Source organism: Scylla paramamosain, chromosome 29, assembly GCF_035594125.1.
Source record: "Scylla paramamosain isolate STU-SP2022 chromosome 29, ASM3559412v1, whole genome shotgun sequence".
Lineage (NCBI taxonomy): Eukaryota > Metazoa > Arthropoda > Malacostraca > Decapoda > Portunidae > Scylla > Scylla paramamosain.
In genome coordinates, this window is record NC_087179.1 from 18,944,380 (window position 1) to 18,969,379 (window position 25,000).

At 44.3% G+C, this 25,000-nt stretch overlaps 2 protein-coding genes across 19 annotated transcripts in view; both read right to left on the minus strand.

Moving 5' to 3' along the window:
• The window catches only part of LOC135115547 (zinc finger protein OZF-like), a 36,200-nt gene extending 25,700 nt beyond the window's left edge, over nt 1–10,500 (minus strand). Inside the window, exons 1-3 of one of the 6 annotated variants that reach the window (XM_064032413.1) lie at nt 10,302–10,469; nt 9,271–9,464; nt 3,775–7,066 (exon numbers count right to left, since the gene is read on the minus strand). In XM_064032413.1, the coding sequence (XP_063888483.1) occupies nt 5,740–6,948 (1,209 nt within the window). In that variant the 5' untranslated portion in view covers nt 6,949–7,066; nt 9,271–9,464; nt 10,302–10,469 and the 3' untranslated portion in view covers nt 3,775–5,739. The other 5 variants (XM_064032414.1, XM_064032415.1, XM_064032416.1 and 2 more) reach the window with 5 other exon arrangements.
• A 2,324-nt stretch (nt 10,501–12,824) lies between these two features.
• Nucleotides 12,825–25,000, minus strand: part of LOC135115550 (delta(14)-sterol reductase TM7SF2-like) — a 23,435-nt gene continuing 11,259 nt past the window's right edge. For 8 of the 13 annotated variants that reach the window (XM_064032432.1, XM_064032427.1, XM_064032428.1 and 5 more), the window contains 10 exons: nt 19,218–19,386; nt 18,489–18,884; nt 17,969–18,208; nt 17,527–17,698; nt 16,861–17,156; nt 16,327–16,416; nt 15,744–15,895; nt 15,158–15,285; nt 14,691–14,813; nt 12,825–14,394 (listed from right to left, as the gene is read on the minus strand). In XM_064032432.1, coding sequence (XP_063888502.1) covers nt 14,234–14,394; nt 14,691–14,813; nt 15,158–15,285; nt 15,744–15,895; nt 16,327–16,416; nt 16,861–17,156; nt 17,527–17,698; nt 17,969–18,208; nt 18,489–18,884; nt 19,218–19,376 — 1,917 coding nt within the window. In that variant the 5' untranslated portion in view covers nt 19,377–19,386 and the 3' untranslated portion in view covers nt 12,825–14,233. Of the gene's footprint in view, nt 14,395–14,690; nt 14,814–15,157; nt 15,286–15,743; nt 15,896–16,326; nt 16,417–16,860; nt 17,157–17,526; nt 17,699–17,968; nt 18,209–18,488; nt 18,885–19,217; nt 19,387–20,601; nt 20,706–25,000 lie in introns of those variants that run through there. The other 5 variants (XM_064032434.1, XM_064032431.1, XM_064032430.1 and 2 more) reach the window with 2 other exon arrangements.

Genomic DNA, 25,000 nt, shown 5'->3' on the forward strand with positions numbered 1-25,000 from the left:
CGACAGAGCGATTCTCTTGGTGGCTGTGTTTGTGTGCAGGCACGCGGCGGCGCTCCCTGAGATGTACTGCTTCATCAGTCTTTTGGAGCACGGGGAAAAGAATATGTTGTTCTTTTCCCCGTGCTTCATCTTGCTCATGATGAAGCCTTCACTCCCGAGACAGGAAGCGGCCCCTTCTTCCCCGTCGTGCGGGGCGCCCAAGTTGTGCGCCACCTCATGGGCGGCGGTCATCACTCCCGTGTACAGAGGGAAGTCTTCGCCCATCACTACGTTGTAAGACTTGCTGTAATACTGACTCACGGAGCAGGCGCCAGACATAAAAGCTCTGCCTGACGTGTTATTCTGCATCACGTTGTTGTCGTTCATGCTGAATATGTTCTTGCCAGTCATGAGGTACAACATGTCGTGGGGCGTCAGATGGTCCCTCCACATGAACGCCCATCTGCTCAGCGAGTTCAGGGTGTTCTTGTCATGGATGTAGTTTTGAGTGAGAGTGTTTTCACTGATGAAGGGCTCGTCAGAAGAATTGCGGGCGATGACGGCACCAGTCAAGACCAGCTTGATCCTAGGGTCGGCCATGGTGGCGTACCTCAGGTTGACAGCGTTCCAAAACACCCCCAGATACCTCATCACCTGCAAATCGGAGCCCAGCTTAGCCGCCAGAGTGCTGTCCACGACTATGAACATTTCCACAGTAGCGGAAGTCACGGCTTGCCTGGTGGCCCGGCTAGTGGCAGCGAGCTGGTAATGGCTGCGTGCTTCCTCAGGCACCTGCAGGTAGTCGCGGCCGAAGCTTTCTGGCTCAGCCTCATAGTTTTTACGCACGGCCTCGTGTCGCCCGTCAGCAGCAGTGTTGAGGACGAGGGAGGGGGAGATGAATCCCTCCACCCCAGCAGCGGTCAGCCGCACCACGCTGCCGGCCTCAGGGGCTTCGTACAAGTCGCTATCGTCAACTTTGTAGTCACCGATATCTTCGATGATGAGGCGGCCTTGCTTGTCTCTGGATGTGGTTTGCAGCTTGAATCCCTCAGCGAAGGGCGCGGTGGCTGGCTGCAGGCGGAGAGAGTGGTGCTGGTTGAACGCCTCCACTTCCAGCTGTCGCGGCGCCCTCGAGGAGCGAGCAGTGCGCAAATGAACAGTAGCAGAAGAACTTTCGAAGGACTGCGCCCTCAGCGCCAAGGCGTGAGCGGCCCACACGCATAGCAAGAGAACTGATGAGGTCTTCATGACTGTCCGTGGCGGAATGGAATCGCTCTACCACGCGGCTTTTTTATAGCGCGTCACCACCGTTCGTTCCACACAAACTTGTCGAAAAGGAAGTGCTGGCCAATGACCCGATGGATGCATTCACTAAAAACATGCACACGCTAACCCACATACACACAGGTCCCCATTTGACACAAAAGAATAACGGTAGCTTAAACTGAATGTGAATGCACCTTTCACCCCGACACCAGCACACTTGTCCAACCCAACTCACTTTGCATCCAATCGTCACACTGACAGAGACGCCATAAAAAAAAAAAAATCAACATGAAAGAGAAATGGAGAAAATAAATAAATAAATAAACTCCTCACTCAATTATCGTCAACTCGAAAACCCGAAGGCCAAAGTACGCATATTTGAAAATGACACTAGAAACCTGAAGACTTCACGCTGAGAGAGAGAGAGAGAGAGAGAGAGAGAGAGAGAGAGAGAGAGAGAGAGAGAGAGAGAGAGAGAGAGAGTCTAGTGCATTCTTCACAAGCCACCTTTCGAACAGCACATCTTTCCCCTGGCTGGTGTTTCCCGTAACATTCGATTTTTTTCGCGGCAGACAACAAAGTGATGTTGGAGCACGCTCGTCAATCGTCCACAGACTTCAGCGGCGGGAGCAAAAGAATCAACAGAGAAAGGCACAGAGTTCTTAAAACGTAACAGACAAATCGAATGCTACATAATTGAAGGATTGAAGCCAGTAGCCCCCAAACCCCTCAGAGCAATATAACAATTTAGTCTGGTAACGGAGGGGTGACAGAAGGAAAAGTGAAGAATTCTGGAAACCATTAAAATATTGTCGTACCTGCCGGTAGGATTAATGTTAACTTAGTCGTAGCATGGAAATTTGTAAAGTAAACCTATTGTAATTAAGTAATAAAGCTAAACCGAATGACAATAAACTTTAGAAATACCATACAGAATTAGAAAGAAGTATGTATCTAAGTGTGTGACAAGCCAAAAATAATTTGACAGGTATGCTTAACGAGAGCAACCCTGCTCACGTTCCCTTTACGTGTACGAGTATACTCACTGCCTGAGTCTGCCTCTGTTTCAGCGGTAGTCAGCCTGGGTGCATGGTGCAGCCATGTAGGATGCATGGATATTTTCAAAATATCCATGCATTATTTCGGAAATAATGAAGTACGTAGAGAGGTACATGGCATGGCCAGTGGGTATAAGAGTGCACAGTAGGAAAAGATGTTTTAGAAGACTGTGATACGTAACCTGTACAAGCCATGGCCAGTGTGTGCGAGTGCAGTGTGGAGGCGGAGCTTTTGTTTGAAAATGCAGCTGCGGATATTGATGCGAATCTTTTGTTGTTTTAAAACGCGGATGCGGAAAGTATCTGCGGATGTTCCGCAGATACAGATGTCGAGGCGGATATCCGGTACAAAAGCTGGAGTGCATAGTGGGAAAAAAATGTCATATATATATATATATATATATATATATATATATATATATATATATATATATATATATATATATATATATATATATATATATATATATATATATATATATATATATATATATATATATATATATATATATATATATATATATATATATATATATATATATATTTTTTTTTTTTTTTTTTTTTTTTTTTAATACTCAGACAATTCGCGCCTCACAGCTTTAAGATGTGGCATTTTGTTTTATTACACATTTAGCACTTAAGTAACAATTACATAGGACTGAGTAACTACTTTTTATGTTTAAAAGCCCTAACACTTTTATTTATATATTTTCGGTCTTAAAACTAGAGAAAACTGAAATATTCAGATAATTTTCATTAATTAATCGTCCAAGACACGAGGGTACATGAATTACTCAAAAGCATGAACTTAGAAAAGGTTAGGAACCACCGCTCTATTTCACATTGTCAGTTTTCTAGGAGCAACAGCCAAACACTGCTACATTCTATGAAAGCGGTAACACGCCTAATGTGGCATGTCAAACCGGGTAACGAGCTGAAAAAGTTTGGGAACCACTGGATTAAGCTCTTCCTGATCCATTTTGTGTTCGCTTTATCCAGACGGGCAAAGTTTCTGCTGACAGACAAATCAAACGCTATGGGAGGATTAAAGCCCTTTCTAATCTTTCTTGTGCTTTCTTTGTTAAATGACACCATCTCTCTCTCTCTCTCTCTCTCTCTCTCTCTCTGAAAAGAAGTCCAGCGCTTAATAACATATAATAAGGCAGACTGCAAGAAGCCGTAAGGCCTACACGTGGCAGTCCCTGTATAAAACATCTCTGCCCTCACCCCACCCCCATCCATAAATTTGCCTGGCCTTCCTTTATAGCTTCCCAATGACTCAGGACTAGCTTAATGGCACATGGAAGAAAGGACAAGAGTACAGCTGATTTGGCACTAATTGTATGACACGAAGCCAGAAGTTAAGACACATTGTTGGACGACCTGCAGTGTGAATGAAGACAATGCCATAACTGTCTATAGCTTATTGTCTGACATTATAATTTACTCTTCAACAGTGAAATAAAAGTACTTTGTGTAAAAATTGTTTTATTTACACTTTCATAATCACTAAACTCTCAACTATGAATCTGAAGGTGTGGAACAAAAAGTCCAAGCTGCAGGATGCAATGAGTTGTCACTAAGTCACCAGTCACATCCTTTCCACTGACACAATTAAAGTAAAAATTTGTTCTTCCTGATCTTGTCATCATGAGTCACATCATTTCCACTAACACAATGAAGGTAAAAATTTGTTCTTCCTCACCTTGTTTGATACTAAAACCCCACACTGTGGTGACCTCCAACAAACATTAAAATAACGAGTTTCTTCATTATGGACATTACAAATGGTGCTTATGAAATTAAAATTTGAGAACATGAATTTCCACAACATTGCTTTAATCAATTAAATTATAATTCTACAACAAACGAAAAATACTTTAGCATGTGAGCGAGTTAAATTACTAAAACTTGCATTTACACATAAACAACAGAACAAGGCAACAAACTCACCATCATGTACCTTAAATTAGGTTTATGAATAAAGAAATGAGGATTTTGAAGTGCATCAGCACCATCACCACTTCAGCCGCTCTCCACTGCCTCCCTCACCAACTTTTGTACTGCAGTAATTCATAATTACTGCACCAGCACAGTCCTCAAGGCTGACAGAACTAACGGAGTGACTCCACTCTTTAGGTGCTGTTTCTGTTTATACTAAGTGACTGGCAGGTGGCCACACGTCACTCACCTATTCATTCACTGCTTCCACTTCACCTGAAGAGCTTAACCCTTTCACTGCAACATGAAGCAATTAGCAGCACCAGAAGTGATGCATATCTTTATAAATGTCTACAAAAAAGGAGGATAAAAAATAATATATTTTTCAATTTCTGTCCAGTTTCAAGATTGGAGGTGGCTGTAGAACAAGTATAAAGATGCCTTAGAGTGGTTAGTAATTAAGGGAAGATGTACCAAATGGCAGTGTAAGGGTTAATATACTATATTCTGAAAGTTTAATGAGAATAAATCTATCTTAATACAGTATATATGCTCACTTAAGACACATTTAGCAGTTTAAATGAGAAGTTGAAGTGGTGGGCTCTCAACTCAATTAATAAACTTAAATTCACCTTAAAGATAAAGGTAAAGTTTGGGGTATACAGTGCAGGAGTGGCTGTGGCTTTCGTGCTCACCTCTGCCACACTGGCCTCTCAGTCTGTGGTGGGTCACATCCCTCACTGTGGGACACAGGGCCACTGGGACAACTGGGTTTCCACAATTAACCTTCCAGGCATTTCTCCAGGCAACCATTATCAACCAACCCGAAGGAAGGATGAACACCGGGATGAGCTGTGCATCAACTGCCCCAGGCTGGATTCAAAACAAGGTCCAGGGGTTCACAGCCAGGCACTAGCCACAGCACCATGCAGGCATTAACTATTCCTCGTACAGCCATCAATAAGATATAAAACAATGGATACATTACATATCCCTCTCTCACTCCTGTTCCTACAACACTCTCTTCTCAGTTTTCCCACCACCCACTACTCTATGCCATGCCCATTCATATCATTCTACAGCAATACACGCATACAATGTGCAGGACAGTGACTCAAAAGTATGCTGCCAGTTCAGTATCACAAAGGAAGGTTTCCTTGGACAAGCATCATTACCTTTAACATAATGATAATGCTATTTTCATTATATTATTTCTCTTGATTGGTGACAAATTTACAATTGGATACAAACCAGGAGTGAAGGACCACAAAATACATGCATGTCAGTGGATGCTCTAACAGACACTACCAAAAGAGAAAACCCAAAACAAATGTCACAGCAGGCCACCACTGTGCTCCACTTCCTTACAGACCAAACGTTGATTAATATTACTGACAGAGGGGACTACAGGTCAAAAACATCTAATCACCATCACCACCACCACTCTCTTCCACTAACACAGATGCTGCCACACCTGTCAGCACAAGACAGCACCTCAAAGCGGATTAAAGTGGATCCGCGTGTGTTTGGCAAGGTCCGTCTTTGTCTTGAAGCACTTCCCACAAAAGTCACACTTGAACTCCCTCAACCCAGTGTGTCTAACTATGTGGTGACTGAGGGAGGAACTGGTTGGAAATCTTTTCCCACACTCTTGACACGCATAGTTTCTTTCACCAGTGTGAGTCACGGAGTGTGTGGCAAGGGTAGACTGTTGAGTGAACCTTTTCCCACACACTTGGCACTCATAATTTTTTACATTACTGTGTGTCAGAGTGTGCTGGGCGAGCGTTGATTCCTGAGTGAACCGCCTCCCACACTCCTCACACAAGAAGTTTCTCACGTCACTGTGTATCCGTATGTGTCTGGTGAGGTTAGACTTCTGCGTGAATCTTTTGCCACACTCGGGACATTCAAAATTTCTTTCACCAGTGTGTGTCAGGATGTGCTGTGTGAGGGTCGTCTTGTGAGTAAATCTCTTGCCACACTCAGGACACTCATAGTTTTTCTCGCCAGTGTGCGTCATCATGTGTGCGTTAAGGTTTGATTCCTGAGTGAACTTTTTCCCACACTCTCGGCACTCAAAGTTCTTAATCCCAGCATGTATCAGCATGTGCTGTGCGAGGTGAGGCTTTTGGATGAATCTTTTCCCACACACATGGCATTCAAACTTCCTGACGCCATCGTGTGTCAGCATGTGTTGGGTTAGATGTGCCTGGAAGGTGAATCTTTTCCCACACTCACGGCACTCATAATTCTTAACACCGCTGTGCGTCAGGGAGTGTCTCTTGAGCTCACTCTTGAATCGATAACTCTTACCACAATCCTGACACTCAAACCTCTTCTTTAGTTTGTGGGAGGAGCTTCCTGCCTCAAGGTGTTTCTTGCCATCACGCCAGCGACCCTCCATGTCTGAGGAAGACTGATCTGGCTCCTCTGGCCCACTCATGCTGCTTCCTGCCTTCCCCTCCGGCCCACTCATACCACTGCCTGGCCTGTCTTCTGCGTCACTCAAGCTGCTCCCTGGCCTGTCCTCCAGCCCACTCATGCTGCTGTCAGGCCTCTCCTCTATTTCACACATGCTGGTCGCTGGTTTCTCGTCCAGGTCACTCATGCTGCTCCCTGGCCTCTCCTCCACTTTACACATGCTGGAGGCAGGCTTCTCCTCCATGTCACTAATGTTGCTGCCTGGCCTCTCTGTCTCCATTGCAGCAGTACTCAAGGCAGCATGCACCACACTTTGTCCCACAGCAGCCCCAGGGACACCTGGAGCTAGACTAGTCAACGCCAAACACAGCAGCTGGGGTGGACTCTAGCCTCAGCACCTGTAAGAACAGTGACAGTCAGGACACAGCCATGCACTGCCTTGAGACAACACACCTGCCTGCCTCATCCATGCCACAATTGAAAGAGAGAGAGAGAGAGAGATGGCTTTCCATACAACCTGGTCTCCAAACTTTACTTTCTACTTCATTCTTTGAGCCCAGCCATCCCAGAGGCACTCCGAAAGCCTTCCAGTAGGTGGCAGAAAAAAGATACTTCAGCAAGAGACATACTGCCAAGAAGAACTCTGCCTGATTAACTGGTGTTGTGATGTCATCTTATTCTAGAGAGGCCCTGGAAACCCAAGCAGTAGAGATTCATGCTGTGGTTAAAGTTTATGCTCAGTGGCTGGTGAGACTGAGTGCAGGGAAAAGATACCTCAGCAAAACATGTACTTCTGGGAGGAACTCTGCCGGATTAACTGGAGTGCAAAGTTATATCTTATTCTAGAGAGGTTCTGCATGGCCAAGTGTGAGATTCATGCTAAGGTTATGGCACATGTTCAGTGGCTGGTGAGTCCTAGACACCTTAACGTTTCACAACAAGAGGTAGCAGTTCTCACACCTGGCACCACCCCACACCACAGCTGCCCACACTCGGGCCTGCCATGAGTAGGGTGTCATGGAATTTCTCCTTTGCTTACAACTGTTTTTTTTTTCCTTAAGGCTGAGTTTCTTTGAAAAGAACATCAGGATGCTAACTCCTCTTCTGATCTTGCTAACTGCATGTCTCCCCTCCTCCCATGCTCTTGCTGCCCAGGGATTTTACTTTCGCCCCTATTCTGTCCAACTTCCTAATGCAAGAGGTAACCAGTACTCTTAATCGTTAGTCCCTTTTACTGCTTAACTCTGGAACTCCCTGCCTGTTTCTATATTCATCCCCTATGACTTTAATTTTTCAAGAGGGAGATCTCAAGACACCTCCCTAACTTTGGATGATCCTTTTGACCTTTTTTCTTCAAGGACTGGCACCTCAGTGGTCCTTGGCCAGTACTCCTCTTACAACCCTACCCATACATATAGATATATTATGCCATTACATCGTAGAAATATCACTTTGCGGAGAATTTTACCACTGCCACCACTGTAATGTCCCCCTTGAGTGACATACACACTGAAAAATTTATCTCAAGACAAGATAAACATGATAAACCTTTAGCTATGAGAGGCTGTAACCAGGGCACTGAACCCCCAACTGAGAGAAGAAAAGGTGGTACCTTGGATATCAGAAGCATAACAATCATGTACCAAAATCATATTTAGGATGGTTGTAATCTCACTCAATACAAAATGCTTCAATGTATGAGCATGTTTCAAGTGCTACATTATACTAACATGTTAAAATATGGTGAAAAAACATTTATTTATTTATTTATTTATTTTATCTATTTATTTTTATTTATTTATTTTCATTTTTTATTTATTTATTTTTATTTATTTTTTTTTTACATTGTTTTCCTAGTCTGCCCGGGCTAGGATGGTGCCTCCTAATGAATGACTTTGGATTTGGCATTTAGGAACCATTACTCTGAGTGGATGACCCTCCTAACCTTGAACCATGGCCAGGATTTGAACCTGTGCATCTGAGGAACACTTGGCTCCCAAAACATGTGCCATCAGCTATTAATCAGTTTCGCAACTTCTTTATTTATATTTTGCAGTTTTTGGTCATTCACTTCACAAAGCCTGTTGCAAGTCATGTGAATTAAATAAATGAATCTAAAACTAACTAAACTTTTGACTGCCAGACACTAACCCAAAAATAATTTATGTCAGGTGCTAACAAAACTATCCTGAGGAGCCACCGCCATCCTGCAACACTTTTCCCAGCCAAGATGAAGGTGAGGCAATGCTCCTTAAGGTATTGTTTTGTTCACACCCTGCTGGATTAATGATCTAAAGAGCTGGTGTGCTGCAGGGCTGATGCCTCACAGCAGTAAGAGGTTTGGCCCACAGGGTTATACATTAGGTTAGGTTATGATGAATTGTTAATCAACTGAACTTTTCCATTTCAAATTAAGAACTAATTTATGACAGCTTTCATCACAAATAAAGAACTTATGAAATGAAGTAACAACCAATAGCAAATATTATCCAAAATCAACCTGACAACTGACAAACTGTTAACTTGTTAGTCAGTCTTCATCAGGAGAGGCTGAAGTCAACTAACTGCCTCTGATATATGCCTCTCTATATTAGGTACTCACTCTTGTTACTGTTGTAAAACTTCATCCTCCAGTGATGCTGTGGCCCTGCAGCACTACTTCTGTGATTCAGTATTTCTTGATTGGATTGTAATTTAAGAAAATAAGGGAAGCTGCAAGAAGCTGTCAGGTCTACACATGGCAGTCCCTCCTTGCAGTTGCAGGCCAGGAATGACCCAGTGATGGGGACTCAGGTACTGAAAGAAAGAAATCAGCATGACATTCTGCACATGACTGAGGCACAACACTGCAATAAGGAGCACTGAACACCATATACTCCTTATATCTTACCACAATGGGTTATGCAAGAACTCCAGTAATTATCAACAATAAGACCACAGTGATCTGATAAGTCCCAGCCTCCTGGTTTGGTTAGGGATCAGGGGGGGCGCAGTTCCCCAGTCAGGTTATGTTAGGTTAAATTAGTGACCTAACTCTAGAGGGAGATTGCAGGCACTGGGGAGGATGGACGTGGGTATAAGCAGATCGTGACAGTGCGGTCCTGTTCTACGGAATGAGCTCCAGCAGGTGAGGCAAGGCAAGGTAAACAATACACCTTGAGCAGTAACAGTGACTCGTCGCTGTACTATTCCTCGTCATGTAATTACACTTCACGTTTCAGATCAACAAATTCAGTTCACTTTATAAACATACAGAGAAAAACCTGTAGGGGTGTACATGACCACGAGAATGTAGCATGAAGACAAGCCACCACCACTGTTGACAGCGCGGAGGGAAGACCTCACAACACCCCACAGGCGACACCTACACAATAGTACACCATTTCTTCGCCTGTCTTTCACCTTCACTCCCTGCATACCAGCCAGCCAGCCAGCCCTTCCCACTACGGCAGCCAGACACACAGATGCCCTTCCCAGAGTTCCCTGGAGAGGACAAAGCCAACCAGCATCAGCACATCCCAGCCTCCGCCACCTGCCCGCCTCCCTCCCAGTCCCTGAGTCCCTTCCCATTTCCATTCATACATGCAGGAACACACCTCCCTCAGTGACAAAAGCTCTCATTCACCCTCATACCTTCCCAGCAGCGCAGCAATGCCAGCCCCAAGCCTTACACTGCCCTCAAGCCTGCTGGTACCGTCTTGCTCCCACTCTCAGGCGAGGTCGATGAAATAGACAAACAAAGACGGCGGGCCGAGGCGAGCAGCGCTGCCAAACCATTTCAGATGCCGCCAGATTCAGGACCATATTCTGAAGTACACTGTTGCCAGATGCTGTACAGCAAATTCCAGGAGAAAATTACGAAAAAAAAAAATAGATATCGGCAAAAACTCGGGTACACACACACACACACACACACACACACTCATATGTGTGTGTGTGTGTGTGTATGTGTGTATATATATATATATATATATATATATATATATATATATATATATATATATATATATATATATATATATATATATATATATATATTGAAGGTATATATGAGCAGGAGATTCTCTCATGCATGTTTCGTTGAAAATGATGGATGCTATGCTATGCACCTCTTCTAAGGGGAACAGTGCTGTGACGAGTGACGGCATGCCCTTGTTGCCCGAAGTGACTCACAAGTTAGGAGACAGCATGTATCAGTCGAGCTATATTTGGAAACAAAAATTAAAAAAAAAAATAAATAAATAATAATAATAATAATAATAAATCACTGGGCCGGCGATAGGCAAGAAGATAAGATACGTGAGCGACAATCTCACACATGCGAGCATAACAGCACATTCGGTATGAACACCCATATTTAAAAAAGTACCAGAGTGATTGGAGGAAGCAAAGTGTTTTTGGATCGTGCACATCCTATATCTAGCGTAGCATTGCAGCTGGTGTGAATCCGCCTTTATGTTAGTCTTATTCTCTTCATTGAGATTGGTGATGACTTCTCCGTAGGAACCCATATTTAGCGATTTTGAATCGCTCTGACTTTTCTTCACTGGCTTAGGAGAGAGCTGTGTTACTTTTGGTAGTTGAGGCGAGAATGACTGAGGAATGCGCTGTTGAATGCGTCTTACTGGCTAACGTGGGCCTTCAGGGTGTGGCCACTGATTGAGGGAGGCTGTGCGCGCAGAATTTAAGGCGTGAGCTCTCAACCCTGCTAAGCATGAGAAGGACCACGCCGCTCGGGAACAACCTATCAGCGACAAGGACATGCTAACCAGGGGAAGAGGCCACGCCTTAAATTCGGCATGCACATCATAGAGGGTGGCTTAACATTTACGAAAGGCAGCAAAGATTTTGTCCTATGGAAGCTTGCTCCACCCTCTGCAGTGAGCGTGACGCCACACTCAGCTAACTCTTGATTGACTGCTGCTTCTCTCTCTCTCTCTCTCTCTCTCTCTGTGTGTGTGTGTGTGTGTGTGTGTGTGTGTGTGTCAAATAATATACACCCTCTGAGTCATTGTAATCCCAATGTTGTGGATACCTAACCATGTGAACATTCGTGGCAATGATAGGGCTGATGCTGCGGCAAAAGAGGCTTCACGACCTCCAGACTTTAACATCTACCTAACGCCAAGCCTATCTATGACAAAAACCTGCATATGTCAGATTAAAAAGGCCGAATGTGACCAACACGATGATGCTGTATCCGACTGGTTTCCCACTGCCACACGGTACGTGAGTGCCACCGACCACAAGCCCCTTGTACTTCCACATTGATAAAAATGTGAGGGCACATTTGCACAGGATACGTCTGAGGTACCACTGCCTCCGAAATCAATCGGGAGGTTGGAGAGTGGACATGCCCTGATTGTGAAACCTTCAGTCCACACTCCTCATGCACTTCCTTTTTGAATATCTGGCTACAAACAACATAGCTTTCTCAGAGTGACCCAACCGCAAGGCAGGCTGCTGCCGAGCTGGTGGTTACTCCACCATAGACCTTAGCCCAAATAGTAGCCAGATACCTACCTCCATTCATACTTTCCTTGTAAGCCAGACTCCCCACTGATGGGAGTGTATATCTGACACACACCCTGGTGTATGTCAAGACTCCCTCCTAGGATGGGCTGCCTCCCATCCAGGTCATATTTCCTATCCCCCAGGTATTACAAGCCAGTAATACCTTCCCTTTCCTCTAGCAGGGCTCTATACAGCCCATCTAGCTTGCGTGCTAGAAAAAAATAAGAATTGTAATCCCACCATTATCTGTCACTATCATCTTTGTTTTTAGTCTCCCTTCGTTCCTCTCTCTCTCTCTCTCTCTGCATCTACCAGAGAGAGGTGGGTGTGGTTGTGACAAGGGGGCTTGGTTCTGGGACCAAGGGTGGGCCACTGCAGTACGGAAGTATAGAGGTGCCACTTACTTAGGCAGGTGTTTAAAATAGATGTACACCAATAGTTCTTCATACATACCCAAAATACTTAATTTAATCTATCAGACAGTATAAGAAAATAAGGATAAATGTTTGTGTTTAGAATAGATGGTAGTGTGTGTATCATTCATATCCAAAACACCTGCTACCATTACTTTCCTTCACGTGGAACCAAACACAAACCATGACACTCTTGTTCTCCTTTAAAATTGTAAATAATAAGATACAGTTTATTACAAAAGGAGTTTTATTTATTTGGAAAACTTACACATCAATACTTGCATGCTGTACAAGTGGTAGCCTGGTAGTAATGACCTCAAAACCAAAAGTACTTATATACACAATTATAAGTAAACTTTGTCTTTCTTAAATACATTAAAATTTCCAAGTTTTAGTTTATATGCTATTACGTTTAAATGATCTGAGAAAACGTCCAAACTTATGTGTATGGCAGGTCCCTATTTGTGATGTCGGCTTGTTCAGGTGAAGCAGACGTCTCTCCATAAAATGCAACTCAAACAACCTTCCCAGAGATGCTAAAATTCTTACAGCAAGGAACACATCTCTGGGATCTGCTCCAGTCACAATTTATAGAAAGAACTGCAAAAAAGTCCTAAATTACAGGCATAAATGTAAAAACTTGCTGTACAGTACACGAGACAGGTTGTATGGGAGGATGGGATCTGTCAGTGTGAGGTGGAGGATTTGAGGGCACACCAGCGAGCCCACCGCCACTCTGAGATCACTCCTCCACCCGCTGCTGGAGGGGGTCGTGGGTGGCGGGTTGTGGGGCCTTCTCAGCCTTACAGCACTAATGCAACACTACCTACTGGACGAGTCCTCTTGGCGCTTCTTAAAATATTCTTTAGCTCTCTCCAATTATAAATTTCTATGAAAAATTTGTGTTCCTTAAAAATATTCTATGTACATTTTGTACTTACACTAGAGCATTGCATCATTTCTGACTCCTTCTATCTCCTTCAATCTGTCAGTCTTGGCATACCCAAAGGCATAAGTTAGTATTTACAACTCCAAATATTTTGAAAACACTAATATTGCTGTGAAATTTTCTTGTAAGATACAACAACCTCCAGCTGTGTTGAGCCAGCCGGCACGTGAGGCAGAGCGCCACGGCAACACACAGCAGCACAAACCACCCTCACGCCCTGGCCAGGCAACATAGGGCAGGGGTCACATGAGCACAGGCACATCACAGCCTACAGTACTTTCCTTCACCAAAAATGACACACGATTTACTTCACTTCAAGACTCACTGATTTGGCCACAGCAAGCCTTTGTACAGTATCTACTGTCCATGTGAAAATGCATTAAAAGGTGCACATCTGATGATTCCTCCTCAACCAAGACACACATTCTCAGTAATACTACGCATGAGAGCTGTATTCTTGTTCAACATTACACAAGGCCAATTAACAAGATCCATATCATTCAGCTAAAACCATTAAAACTTATTTCACTTCTCCCACTGGCTGGTACATCTATATATATCTATTAGATTTTCACCTTTTGGTCCACCAAGATCTTTGGCCAACAGACTATTACCACTGAATCCAACAATGTTACCTGTCCAGCAGCTGAGCTCAACAGGTGTGGCTGAGCAAGTTCACGCAGTCTGGCCTAAAACACTTTGGGTATGAGGCGACACTTGACCCTCTTGGTGTAGCTGTCCCAGGCGGCGCCGTACTTCTTGCTGCAGCATGCCTCCACCTCATAGGTCCTCGCCACCAGGAACAGCACGTCCAGGCCCACCAACACCCAGGGCAGGGCGTGGGTGAAGCCTGCATCAGGAATACCAAATAGGTTATAATCATCAACTACCTTGACCAAGACCTACCATTCATATGACTAGTGTGAACCAACATCATCATTACTGCACTCCTGGAATCCACACAGACACATCACTTCATCTTGACTCAATTTCACTCACAAACACATCTTTAATACCAGGCCAGCAATCCCACACAAGCCACCACACACTCATGCATGCCTCATTCACACTCTTAGTCCATAAAAGCACCATCAAAACCATTAATTTAGTCTCATAACAGATTCACAACTGATGACCAAGACATACCACAGACAAGGGCCCAGGAGATGAAGATGAGGATGTCTCCGAGGTAGTTGGGGTGACGCACCAGCCCCCACCAGCCAGACACGAGCAGCCTGGTGCCAGCAGCCGTGGGGAGACTCTCCAGACCTGAGGAGAATGAGCACATTTAATTCACCCTTTGACAGCTAGTTTTATTTTAGCAACCCTAGGCAGTTTTATTCATTGAAAATTAAACCACAAGCACTAAAAATGTTTTATTAGATATTCAATGACATTTTGCTGTGCCTTTCAAAATCCTTTTCTAAACAAAGGCTATCAAATCAAGTCAAGAAACTGCAGCAGGCAAAAAGATTAATACAGCCATCTTTCATCTCATTATGATCTGTTTTCAGAAGTGACTGATATTCAGATCTTTGATTATATCAACCAATGTAACTGTGGTCAATAAACTATCTGTGTGTGTGTGTGTGTGTGTGTGTGTGGATACTGACGAGCCAGAGCAGGGTCGGATGGGTTGGAGCGGAAGGTGTGCTTCTGGTTGTTGGCGCCACGGCAAATGGTGTAGCCCGTCAGGTTAAGGAGAGCGACTGCTGTCAGCCAGTACCACTCCAGCTCAGTCCTGCAAGGTTTAGCTCTTGTCAACACTTACTCCACAATGCAATGTTATCACGCACATATGAACAGAAACTCGTCACATAAGAATTCACGTACGTCTGAAGACCATGAAGAAACATATGTATATATTACAAGATCTTAAAAAAACACTACAAAATGAAGTAATATAAAATGTGAGTGCAGTTTAATTGATTAGTACTTAAAATTCATGAAGTATCTCCTTATAACTATCTTCTTTCTAGATTCTTACATTTTTTCAAGGGAATAGCATTTAAGACTTTCTTTATCCATTTCTTTGCCCTTATCTTCTTTCCATAATAAAGAAAAACCCCATCACCCATCATTGCCCTAAACTCTCCTCCCTGTTACAGAAAACCCACCCAGTCAACACTACCCTCAGCTCTCCTCCTGGATACAGAGAACCTGTCACCCAGGCCTCCCGTGCTAACACAGTATACTGACCGGTGGTTCAAGATGAATCTGGTGAAGATGGGCAGGACGAAGGGCATAGACAGGTCTCCAAGGATGAGGAAGAGCCCAAACCCTTGGCGCTGGTACTCGTAAGTGGTGAAGTAGGCGTCCTCGAACCAGATCCAGTTGGCTGCATAGAATATCTGTAAAACAACCAGAAATAAATCAGATTAATGTGCACTGAGGTGTATTTACGAGTTTGGATCTGAGGGAGTGAAGGTAAAGAGGAAAATGAAATAAAGGGATGTAAATGAGAGAAGCAGAATAAGAAGGTATGTGAATAAGGAAGACAGGAGTACCAAAGAGTGAAGGAAACAAGTGACTGGAAAGAAAGGAAGATGTAACATGGGAAGTAAGAGACATAATGAGAGAAAGCATGTGAATTAAGGAGACAGGACTAAAAGTACAAGAGTGAAGGCAAAGAGAAACCAGGAAGAGAAGATGCAAAACAAGGAACTATACAAGCAGGGAAGAACACAGAATGACAGGCCAAGTGAGTTATGCAGACAGGACTAAAAATAAAAGATTAGAGAGAGAAATATCATAAGAAAAGGAAGGAAAAAGATGTCCTCACCTGCATGATGGACGCCAGCAACATGGTGGGGCTGTACTGGCCCTGGTGGCTCTGCAGGTCCTTCACCACGATGAGCACGTTGATCACAATCTGAAACAGTGGAGGATGTGTTTGTAAGTGAAGAACCATTGGGTTCTCTGCCAGATGAAAGGGGAAGCTGAATTAAAGGAAAATGCTCACTTGGTAATCAAAGCCAATGAGACATCATGCACTCTTAAGTTGGACTTGAATCCTCTACATTTATAAACAGGAATTCCATCCTCTTATACACAAAATGATCTATATGACTATTCATTCATGTACTTTAAAACATATATACTTGTGATTAACCTTCTCTAACTTCAGTATTTTTTCACATAATCAAATTTGACCAGCCACAAAACAGTGAAGCAAGCATGCAAAGGAGCTGAGAAGAGGAGCAACCACTGAATGAATAGGAGCGAAAGAGGAACATATAAAGAAATATCAGCAGGGGAAGTAATGGAGTGACGGCAGGGAATGTTGGCAGGTGAGGTGGGGCTGGCCACTACTCACCTGGGAGAGACAAACGATGCGGACCAGCACAAACTTAAGGTCCAGGGACAACACAACAGGTGCCACCTCTCGCCCCACAAAGAGGTCCGCCAGGAAGGAGCCGGAGTTACCAGCTGGATTCCTGGCGTCCTTGGGGGCATAATGGCCATGAATATAGGCGGCCAAGGCCAGCACGACCCCTATGACCAGGCTGGTGGCCATCACGTGTCGATACTTGGAGTACACCACCAGTAAGTTGTAGTCCATGTACAGGCATAGAGGCACCAATGCCAGAGTCAACACCACTGCCACAAATCCTGTGGACACAAGAAAACATGGATTATACATACATATACCAAGGCTGTCTGCACCAAAAAGAGATAACCAAGGGAAAGCACACAACTTTCACATCCATACTTATTCACACCACTCTCTTAGTTCCTCGGCCCCTGATGAATAATTGAAAGTACTCCTGCCCTCACTTTAGAGAGGAGCCACATACTGGAATAAAAAATAAGGCAAAACACTCAGTCCATCTGTTTTAAGAAAGTCACACAGCAGAGAGAAAAGTGCACAGACAAAGCACCACACATTCATACACACATCATTCACACTCCAAGCCCTGTCGCCGCCTGATGGAGAGGGACAGTCTCATGCACCACCGCACACAGCAGGCAGGAGACTCACCATTGCAGCGCACAGAGGCTCCGCTGATGGGCTGCACTTTCCTGCCCAAAGGCACCAGGCACAGCAAGGTCTGCACAATTATGAAGCCCACCACAATGGCTATCGCCAGTGGATCGTAATAATACTGCAGCTTCTGAGGGATGGATGGCAACTCCATCACGGTGCATTTATTCTGGAAGGAAACAATTACGGTACATAAAGACTCTTCAAGGCAGTGCAGCTCAGCATCATCACATGTAATGCTGTTTTTAATTAGTACTTTCTATTCTGTTCCATTCTATTTGTTGTGGTCAAAAGGGGCACCTATTGTACAAGTTTAAAAATGGACCAAAAGACTACTCATTCTATCCATGTTCAATATTTGCTTCAAGTATAAAAAAATCAAAATGACATACTGAATACAAGCAGTACAAAGCAGAGCCTCCTGTAGTGCACCACCCACCTTTGTGCACATTTCATTGAGGACAACAGGCATTGCCAGCATGATGGCCAAGGCAGGCAGGGTGGTGATGGTGGCCATGGAGGGCACCAGGGCACACAACGCTCTCTTCAGCAGGCAGCCAGCACCACACACCAGGCCACACAGGCAACTGCCAAGGCGCTGCACCACACCCGGTTTCTTCAAAGAGCTCTCCACCACTACTTTCTGTGGCTTCACATTGTTCACCTCCACATCATTCACCTGGCAGGGGAAAGACCGGAATGCTGGATCAGTGACAGGCGGCCAGCATGCATACCTGTATATACTCAATACCTGCATGCATCTCTACTACCTCATTACATTATGTTTAGAACAGATGGTAGTGTGTGTGTGTGTGTGTGTGTACCAGTAGGTCTTCACCATTCACACCTGGCTCTTACAGTTATTCTAGGGAGGGAGGCAGGGTGAGAAGCAGTAAGAGAAACACGATAAGAAGATGAAAGCAAGGAAGTCAAATACAGGTGCCTGGTGGTCCCTGTACCTTGTCGTTGGTCATCGCAGCAAGGCGGGGAGACTGTCTGGTGGGGGTGGAGGTGCGGGGGGTGTGCAGGTCAGCTCGGGCCAGCCTGGGTCGCAGTGAGGGCAGCGGGGAGTCATTCTTGGCCCAGATTAGAGTCTCGGCTTCCTGAGCTCCTCTGGTCAGCAATGTCACCTCCTCCTCTGTGGTGGTTGTGGTGGTAGTGGTGGTGATAACATTGTCGATCTCCTCCACCTGCTTCTTGGGTGGCCGGCCGGGGCCTTTCCGCGATGGACTCTTGTTACGGGCAGGACTCTTGCGACCTGGACTCCTGCCCTTAGACGTGCGGCCTCGACTCCTCGACCGGCCACGGCTCCGTGACCTGCCCTTGCTGGACGAACGCTTGAAGTCAGTTGCACTCTGCCGGATGAGGGAATAAGTCAGTGATGAAGACTTTATATCTTTCAAGATGTTGGTTTGTAAGTCATAACATAACAGACCTGAGGCTTCCAAAAACTCCCCACTATAACTCAGCCTACTCACCTTGACAACTATATCAACAAACACATACACACAAACAATGAACTAGAAACCACCATAACATAACACAATGAGACCTCCAACACCTCAAAAAATCCTAGAACTAAAATTGTAACATAGCACAAGACCTCAAAGCCACCCCCCCAAAAAAAAAAAAAAAGCCTAGAACCGTAACACAGCACAAGACATCAAATCTCCCCAACACCCCCTCACCTTGACATCCTTGTATTTCAGGACCAGCTCAGACTTTGCCTCGTCGTCGAACCGAATCTGGTACTCGATGTCGTTCATATCCACCACCCAGCCCCTGAACCACAGCGAGGAGCCCGGCCAGCGCGCCATCACCTCCTCCTTCACTTTGAACCGCGGCATCCTTGTCCTGCTGCAGGAGATGTCCATTTGGAGGGTTAGTGGTGGTGGTGGAGGTGAAACGAAGTGAGGAATAAATAGATGTAGATGAATAAATAAAATAAAACATAACGAGTAAATAAATGAATAGCAAAGTAACAAAATAAATCATTAAAATACGATCAACTGATAATAATTAGCAAAATAAATGTGCGAATAAAAAAAATAATAACAAATAAATAAATAAATAAATAGACAAACAATAAAAAAGTAAAGACAAGAGTACGAGAGAGAGAGAGAGAGAGAGAGAGAGAGAGAGAGAGAGAGAGAGAGAGAGAGAGAGAGAGAGAGAGAGAGAGAGAGAGAGAGAGAGAGAGAGAGAGAGAGAGAGAGAGATTTATGGCAAAAAGAAGGAAGAGGAGATAATGAGTCATTGAGAAGAGGAAGAGGAAAGAAACACGAGAGGGAGAGGGAGAGGAGAGGAGAGAGGGGGGAGAGTGGAGGCTTAATCAAGATGCGGGAGGAAGTATATATACAAGTAGTTAATTAATGGTTGGGTGAGGCGGGGATGGATTGGGAGGGAGGGTGGGAACTGGAGGAGGAGGAACTGGACATGGAGAGCTGGGAAGGATAAAGTAAGGAAAGAGATTTTACTGAGAGAGAGAGAGAGAGAGAGAGAGAGAGAGAGAGAGAGAGAGAGAGAGAGAGAGAGAGAGAGAGAGAGAGAGAGAGAGAGAGATTTATACTAACAGAAAGGTCAGGTATTCACTTGTAAGGCCAAACAATTCTATATGAAAAAGGAATATGTATTTTGAGTGTCTAATGAAGAATTCTACATCGTATGTATGTATGTATGTATGTATGCTTACAATTTCATGATTAAAAGACTGCGCTTTCAAAAAAAAAATATAACTTCTCAAAAAACCCACGCACCTTATGTATGTTCCTTAAAACTAGCGTACCTTAATTATGGTCTATAAAAATCTGCACTCCTTAATATGTTCTCTAAAACCTTGCAGACTTGAGCATGTTCTTTAAAAACCAGCGCACTTTCATTATGTTCTCTACAAACCCTGAAAATCTTAATTATGCTCTCTAAAATCCTGCAGACCTAAACATACTATTATTGAAAACCTGCTTTCCTAATTTTCTCTAACCTAAGCTCTCACATCAAAGACTACACTACCACAATATCACTACTACACAGTACATCCCGTCATCCCTTCTACACACCACCACAGGATATTACCCAAGGCAAACACTCGCGTGACACCCCCAAGAATTCCCAGGAAGGCGCAGCCACTCAATGACATCAGCCACTAAGATAATTTGTCTCATATTCTGAAATGTTTTGCTCTCTCCCCACGCACGACAATTTTCAAAGGCCACAGAGATGATCAGTTGGGTTCTCAAGAGTGTTTCTTCAGTTAATAACGCAGAAATTTTGTTAAACTGTCACTTGAACCATAAAATCACCATTAAAACTCACTGTCATTTCAATTTGAGTCTTTTGAAAGTAGTCGGGGTGGAGCAAAGAAGCGTTTCTGTATAAGGTGTAATCAGCTTCTTACACTTAATGGCGTCTTCTCTCGACTCTCAACACACTGTGGTGGAATTTAAAGTTTACGTGGATATTTTCAATGATAGTTTAACAAGCATTCTACATTATCAATACGCAAGAACCCATAAGAACGTAAGTAATCACCTCTGGCCTTTAAAAATAGCTGTGAAGAAAGATGAACGTGATTAAGAATACTGACACATCATTCATCAGGTCTCAACACTTATGACAAGCCACGTTCACACCACACACACAGAGACCGCGCCCAATGTCCAACAGACCGCGGTTAACCTCATTAGTACAATCAATGCAGGTGTTCTAAACCAAGCCAGCCCGCCAGACACTGCCATGAAACTCAATATCGTACCTTCATTACAGCCGCGACCTACTTTTTACGTCGCTCCTCAGACTACACCGCTTTACCTAACCGTGACGCGACCACCACCACCACCACTGCTATTATCTGATCCTCTCCTCTACTTCTCCTCCTCTTCCTACTACTACTATTCTGTCCCCTTCTAAACACTGAGACAAGCTTCTCCTACTACTACCACTACTATGACTACTACTAGCACCTGACCGTCTCATCTCGTCCTCCTCCTCCTCCTCCTGTTCCCTTCCAAACAATGACACACTTGCATGTCATGTTCCACTCTTCGTTGCTGCCACCACCACTACTACAACTACTGCTGGTCCTCTCCTCCTCTGCCTCCTCCCATTCCCGTCCCTTTCAAGCAATGACACACTTCCACACGTCATGTCCCACTCATAACGTACCACTAACACTACTACACTACTACTGACCTCCTCACCCTCTCCTCCTCCTCTTCATCCTCACCCTCCCATTCCTATCCCCCTTTCAAGCACTGACACACTTCCACACATCATGCTCCACTCTAGACTAACGTGCCATTGCTATCTGCGTGTCCCGTCGCCTGCTGACACACTAACTGGGCCAAGTAGACGAAGATGAAGACACGAGCTGGGGTTTCATGCCTCGCTGGCCTAACTATTGATCATACCGGCCCACTCACGCCTCCCTCCCTCCCTCCCTTCTTCTTTTGCACTTATTCTTGCTCTTCTTAGGACTATATTCAGAAACACTTCCGCGCAGCACCTCCACTACTTTCCAAAGCTCTAGTTGAAGTTACACGGGTTTTTAAGGGTGATTTTTATGGTTCTGGTGACAGGTTGATGTGGGTTCTGTATTATTAAAGGAAGAAACACTCTTGACAAGCCGGGCAATCGTCTCTGTGGTGTTAAATAGGCATGGTGAGAAAGCAAGGCGTTTCTGAAGAAGACTTGCGTGTGTTTAGATTGTTCCTGCCTTCATCCTTTGCACTTTACCCTTGCTCTTCTTTAACAGACCAAGCATTTAGAGTTTTTGAGAGGAGTCTGTCCCTCCCTTCGTGTTTAGACATTTGAGGTTGCTTTTCTTAGATTCTTGTGTGTTTAGGTTTGCGGGAGAAGAATGTGTGGTATGAAGTGATTTCCTTGTAAAAATCTCTCCTTTCTGTTCTTCCACATGTAGTTCACGAGTAGTAGTATTAGTAGTAGTAGTAAAATAGATAAACAGACACCCTTATTACTGACTGATTATGTTTTCTGGTATCTGCACCTCTCTCTCTCTCTCTCTCTCTCACTCTCTCTCTCTCTCTCTCTCTCCCACCAAGCTGGACCACGCACATGCATAGAACAACAAAAAGGAGACAGGGCGGAGACGGCACCTCCCATCATAATAGGGGAGAGAGGGAGAGGGAGAGGCAGTGGGGGGCAAGGAGTGTGGAGGAGGACAAAGAGGGAGGGAGAGTTAGAAATGGGAGAGGGAAGGCGTTTGTGGGAGAAGCGAGGGAGGACAGGATGTGAAGGAACGGGATAAAAACTTGGAGAGAGAGAGAGAGAGAGAGAGAGAGAGAGAGAGAGAGAGAGAGAGAGAGAGAGAGAGAGAGAGAGAGAGAGAGAGAGAGAGAGAGAGAGAGAGAGAGAGAGAGGAGAGAGAGAGAGAGAGAGAGAGAGAGAGAGAGAGAGAGATTCCTTTCCTCCATAACTTCACAAGATGACATGCCACTTAACCTATACAATAAATAATCAATGAATAAGACAATACCACAAAACAATACCTCTCTCTCTCTCTCTCTCTCTCTCTCTCTCTCTCTCTCTCTCTCGGAATAGGTCAAAGCGAAGAGGAGACAGACGGATGAGGAGAACGTGAAGAAGAGCGAAGGGAGAGGAGGAGGAGAACGTGAGGAAGAAGAACGAAGAAAGGAGGAGGAGGAGGAGGAGGAGGAGGAGGAGGAGGAGGAGGAGGAGGAGGAGGAGGAGGAGGAGGAGGAGGAGGAGGAGGAGGTGAGGAAGAAAGAAGAACGAAAGGAGGGAAGAAAAGGAGGAGGAGGAGGAGGAGGAGGAGGAGGAGGAGGAGGAGGAGGAGGAGGAGGAGGAGGAGGAGGAGGAGGAGCTGTTGCAAGGCGTACACTATAAAGAGGTCGACGCCCGCGGAGGGACACACACACACACACACACACACACACACACACACACACACACACACACACACGTCTGACTCACACCCAAATTAATTGTACTAAAACATGGTACTACACTCAAACACACACACACACACACACACACTATGTCAACGAATTCATAAGCTAAAGGTTCTTGTTTTTGTTGACGTGAAAATTCCAGTGCCTCATTGTGTAGCTGACTTACTTATTATAAGGTTTAGCGGCGGTTGTGGTTTTCAAGGGTGTTTTGCGGATTAATGCGATAGTTATTGTTTAAATTATTAGGAGTATTCAAGAATTTATTTATTTATTCATTACATTTCATCTATTTACTATTATTATTTTTTTTTATTTTAGTTATCGGAGTTTTCAAGCGGGTTTTAGGAGTTTATAGTAATAGTTACTGCAGTTCCAAGGGTGTTTTTATTAGTTTCATTTTATTCTGGTAATAGTTAAAGTTATATGTGTTTTCAAAGGTGTTTCTTCTCTGTTAAAGATGTTAATTGGAGTAAGCAAGGAAAAACGCGAATGAAAACCTTACAAATCAAATATAAAGCCTTTGAAAACTAGATGAAACTACTAAATATTTAAGAACACCGACCTAACACACACACACACACACACACACAGGAATGCACAGGCCGCCTCAATATCACGGTTCCTCCTTGGGTTGGTTCCTGTCTGAGTACATTGACTGGCCCGGCGGCGCGAGTGGCTGGATGACAAAGAGAGAGAATCAGTGGCGCTAACCAAGCCTATTCCCTGTTTCACCTCCACCCTGTTATGTTATGTTATCTCTCTCTCTCTCTCTCTCTCTCTCTCTCTCTCTCTCTCTCTCTCTCTCTCTCTCTCTCTCATGACACGTTTCTCTTTTTTTTTGTGCACGGTTTAATCTTTTCTTGTTTATTTTTTTTGTACTGCACGCTATATCTAAGGCTTATCAACTGTGGCTCTTATTGGGGAAGGGAGGGATAGATAAAATTCTCTCTCTCTCTCTCTCTCTCTCTCTCTCGCAGCACATGGCTCCTATAAATAACACCTTTTCATGACCCATGCGAGCCAACACATTAATAATAACCGATACCGCGATGGTACGGACGGTTGTAGTAGTAGTACGTAAAAATATCTCACATCTCCCTAACATAATCTTGTAAGACGAAAAGTGAAGAATATTTAAGTTGCAGCCTATAGACAATGATAATCTGTACTGCAATATTACGTAAGAGATCTGAACTTACTCGCCTGTAGTTCTCAAGTCACGAGTGTTCAGAAACTAACTGAAACGAACAGTATATCACTACCTCATCATACAAACGCTAATTGCAGAGCACAAATATAAATGGAGTAGAATATTTAAACTATGCTCCATCAATCGCTTATTTTATCAATGTTGTGTTTCGTAATCGCACTTATAACTTGCACTAGACCGTTTTATGAAGATTGAGGAGGTGCCATATTTAGAAAGCTAAGGCCAGACGCTTTGTAACATGCTGTGAGAGAGAGAGAGAGAGAGAGAGAGAGAGAGAGAGAGAGAGAGAGAGAGAGAGAGAGAGAGAGAGAGAGAGAGAGAGAGAGAGAGAGAG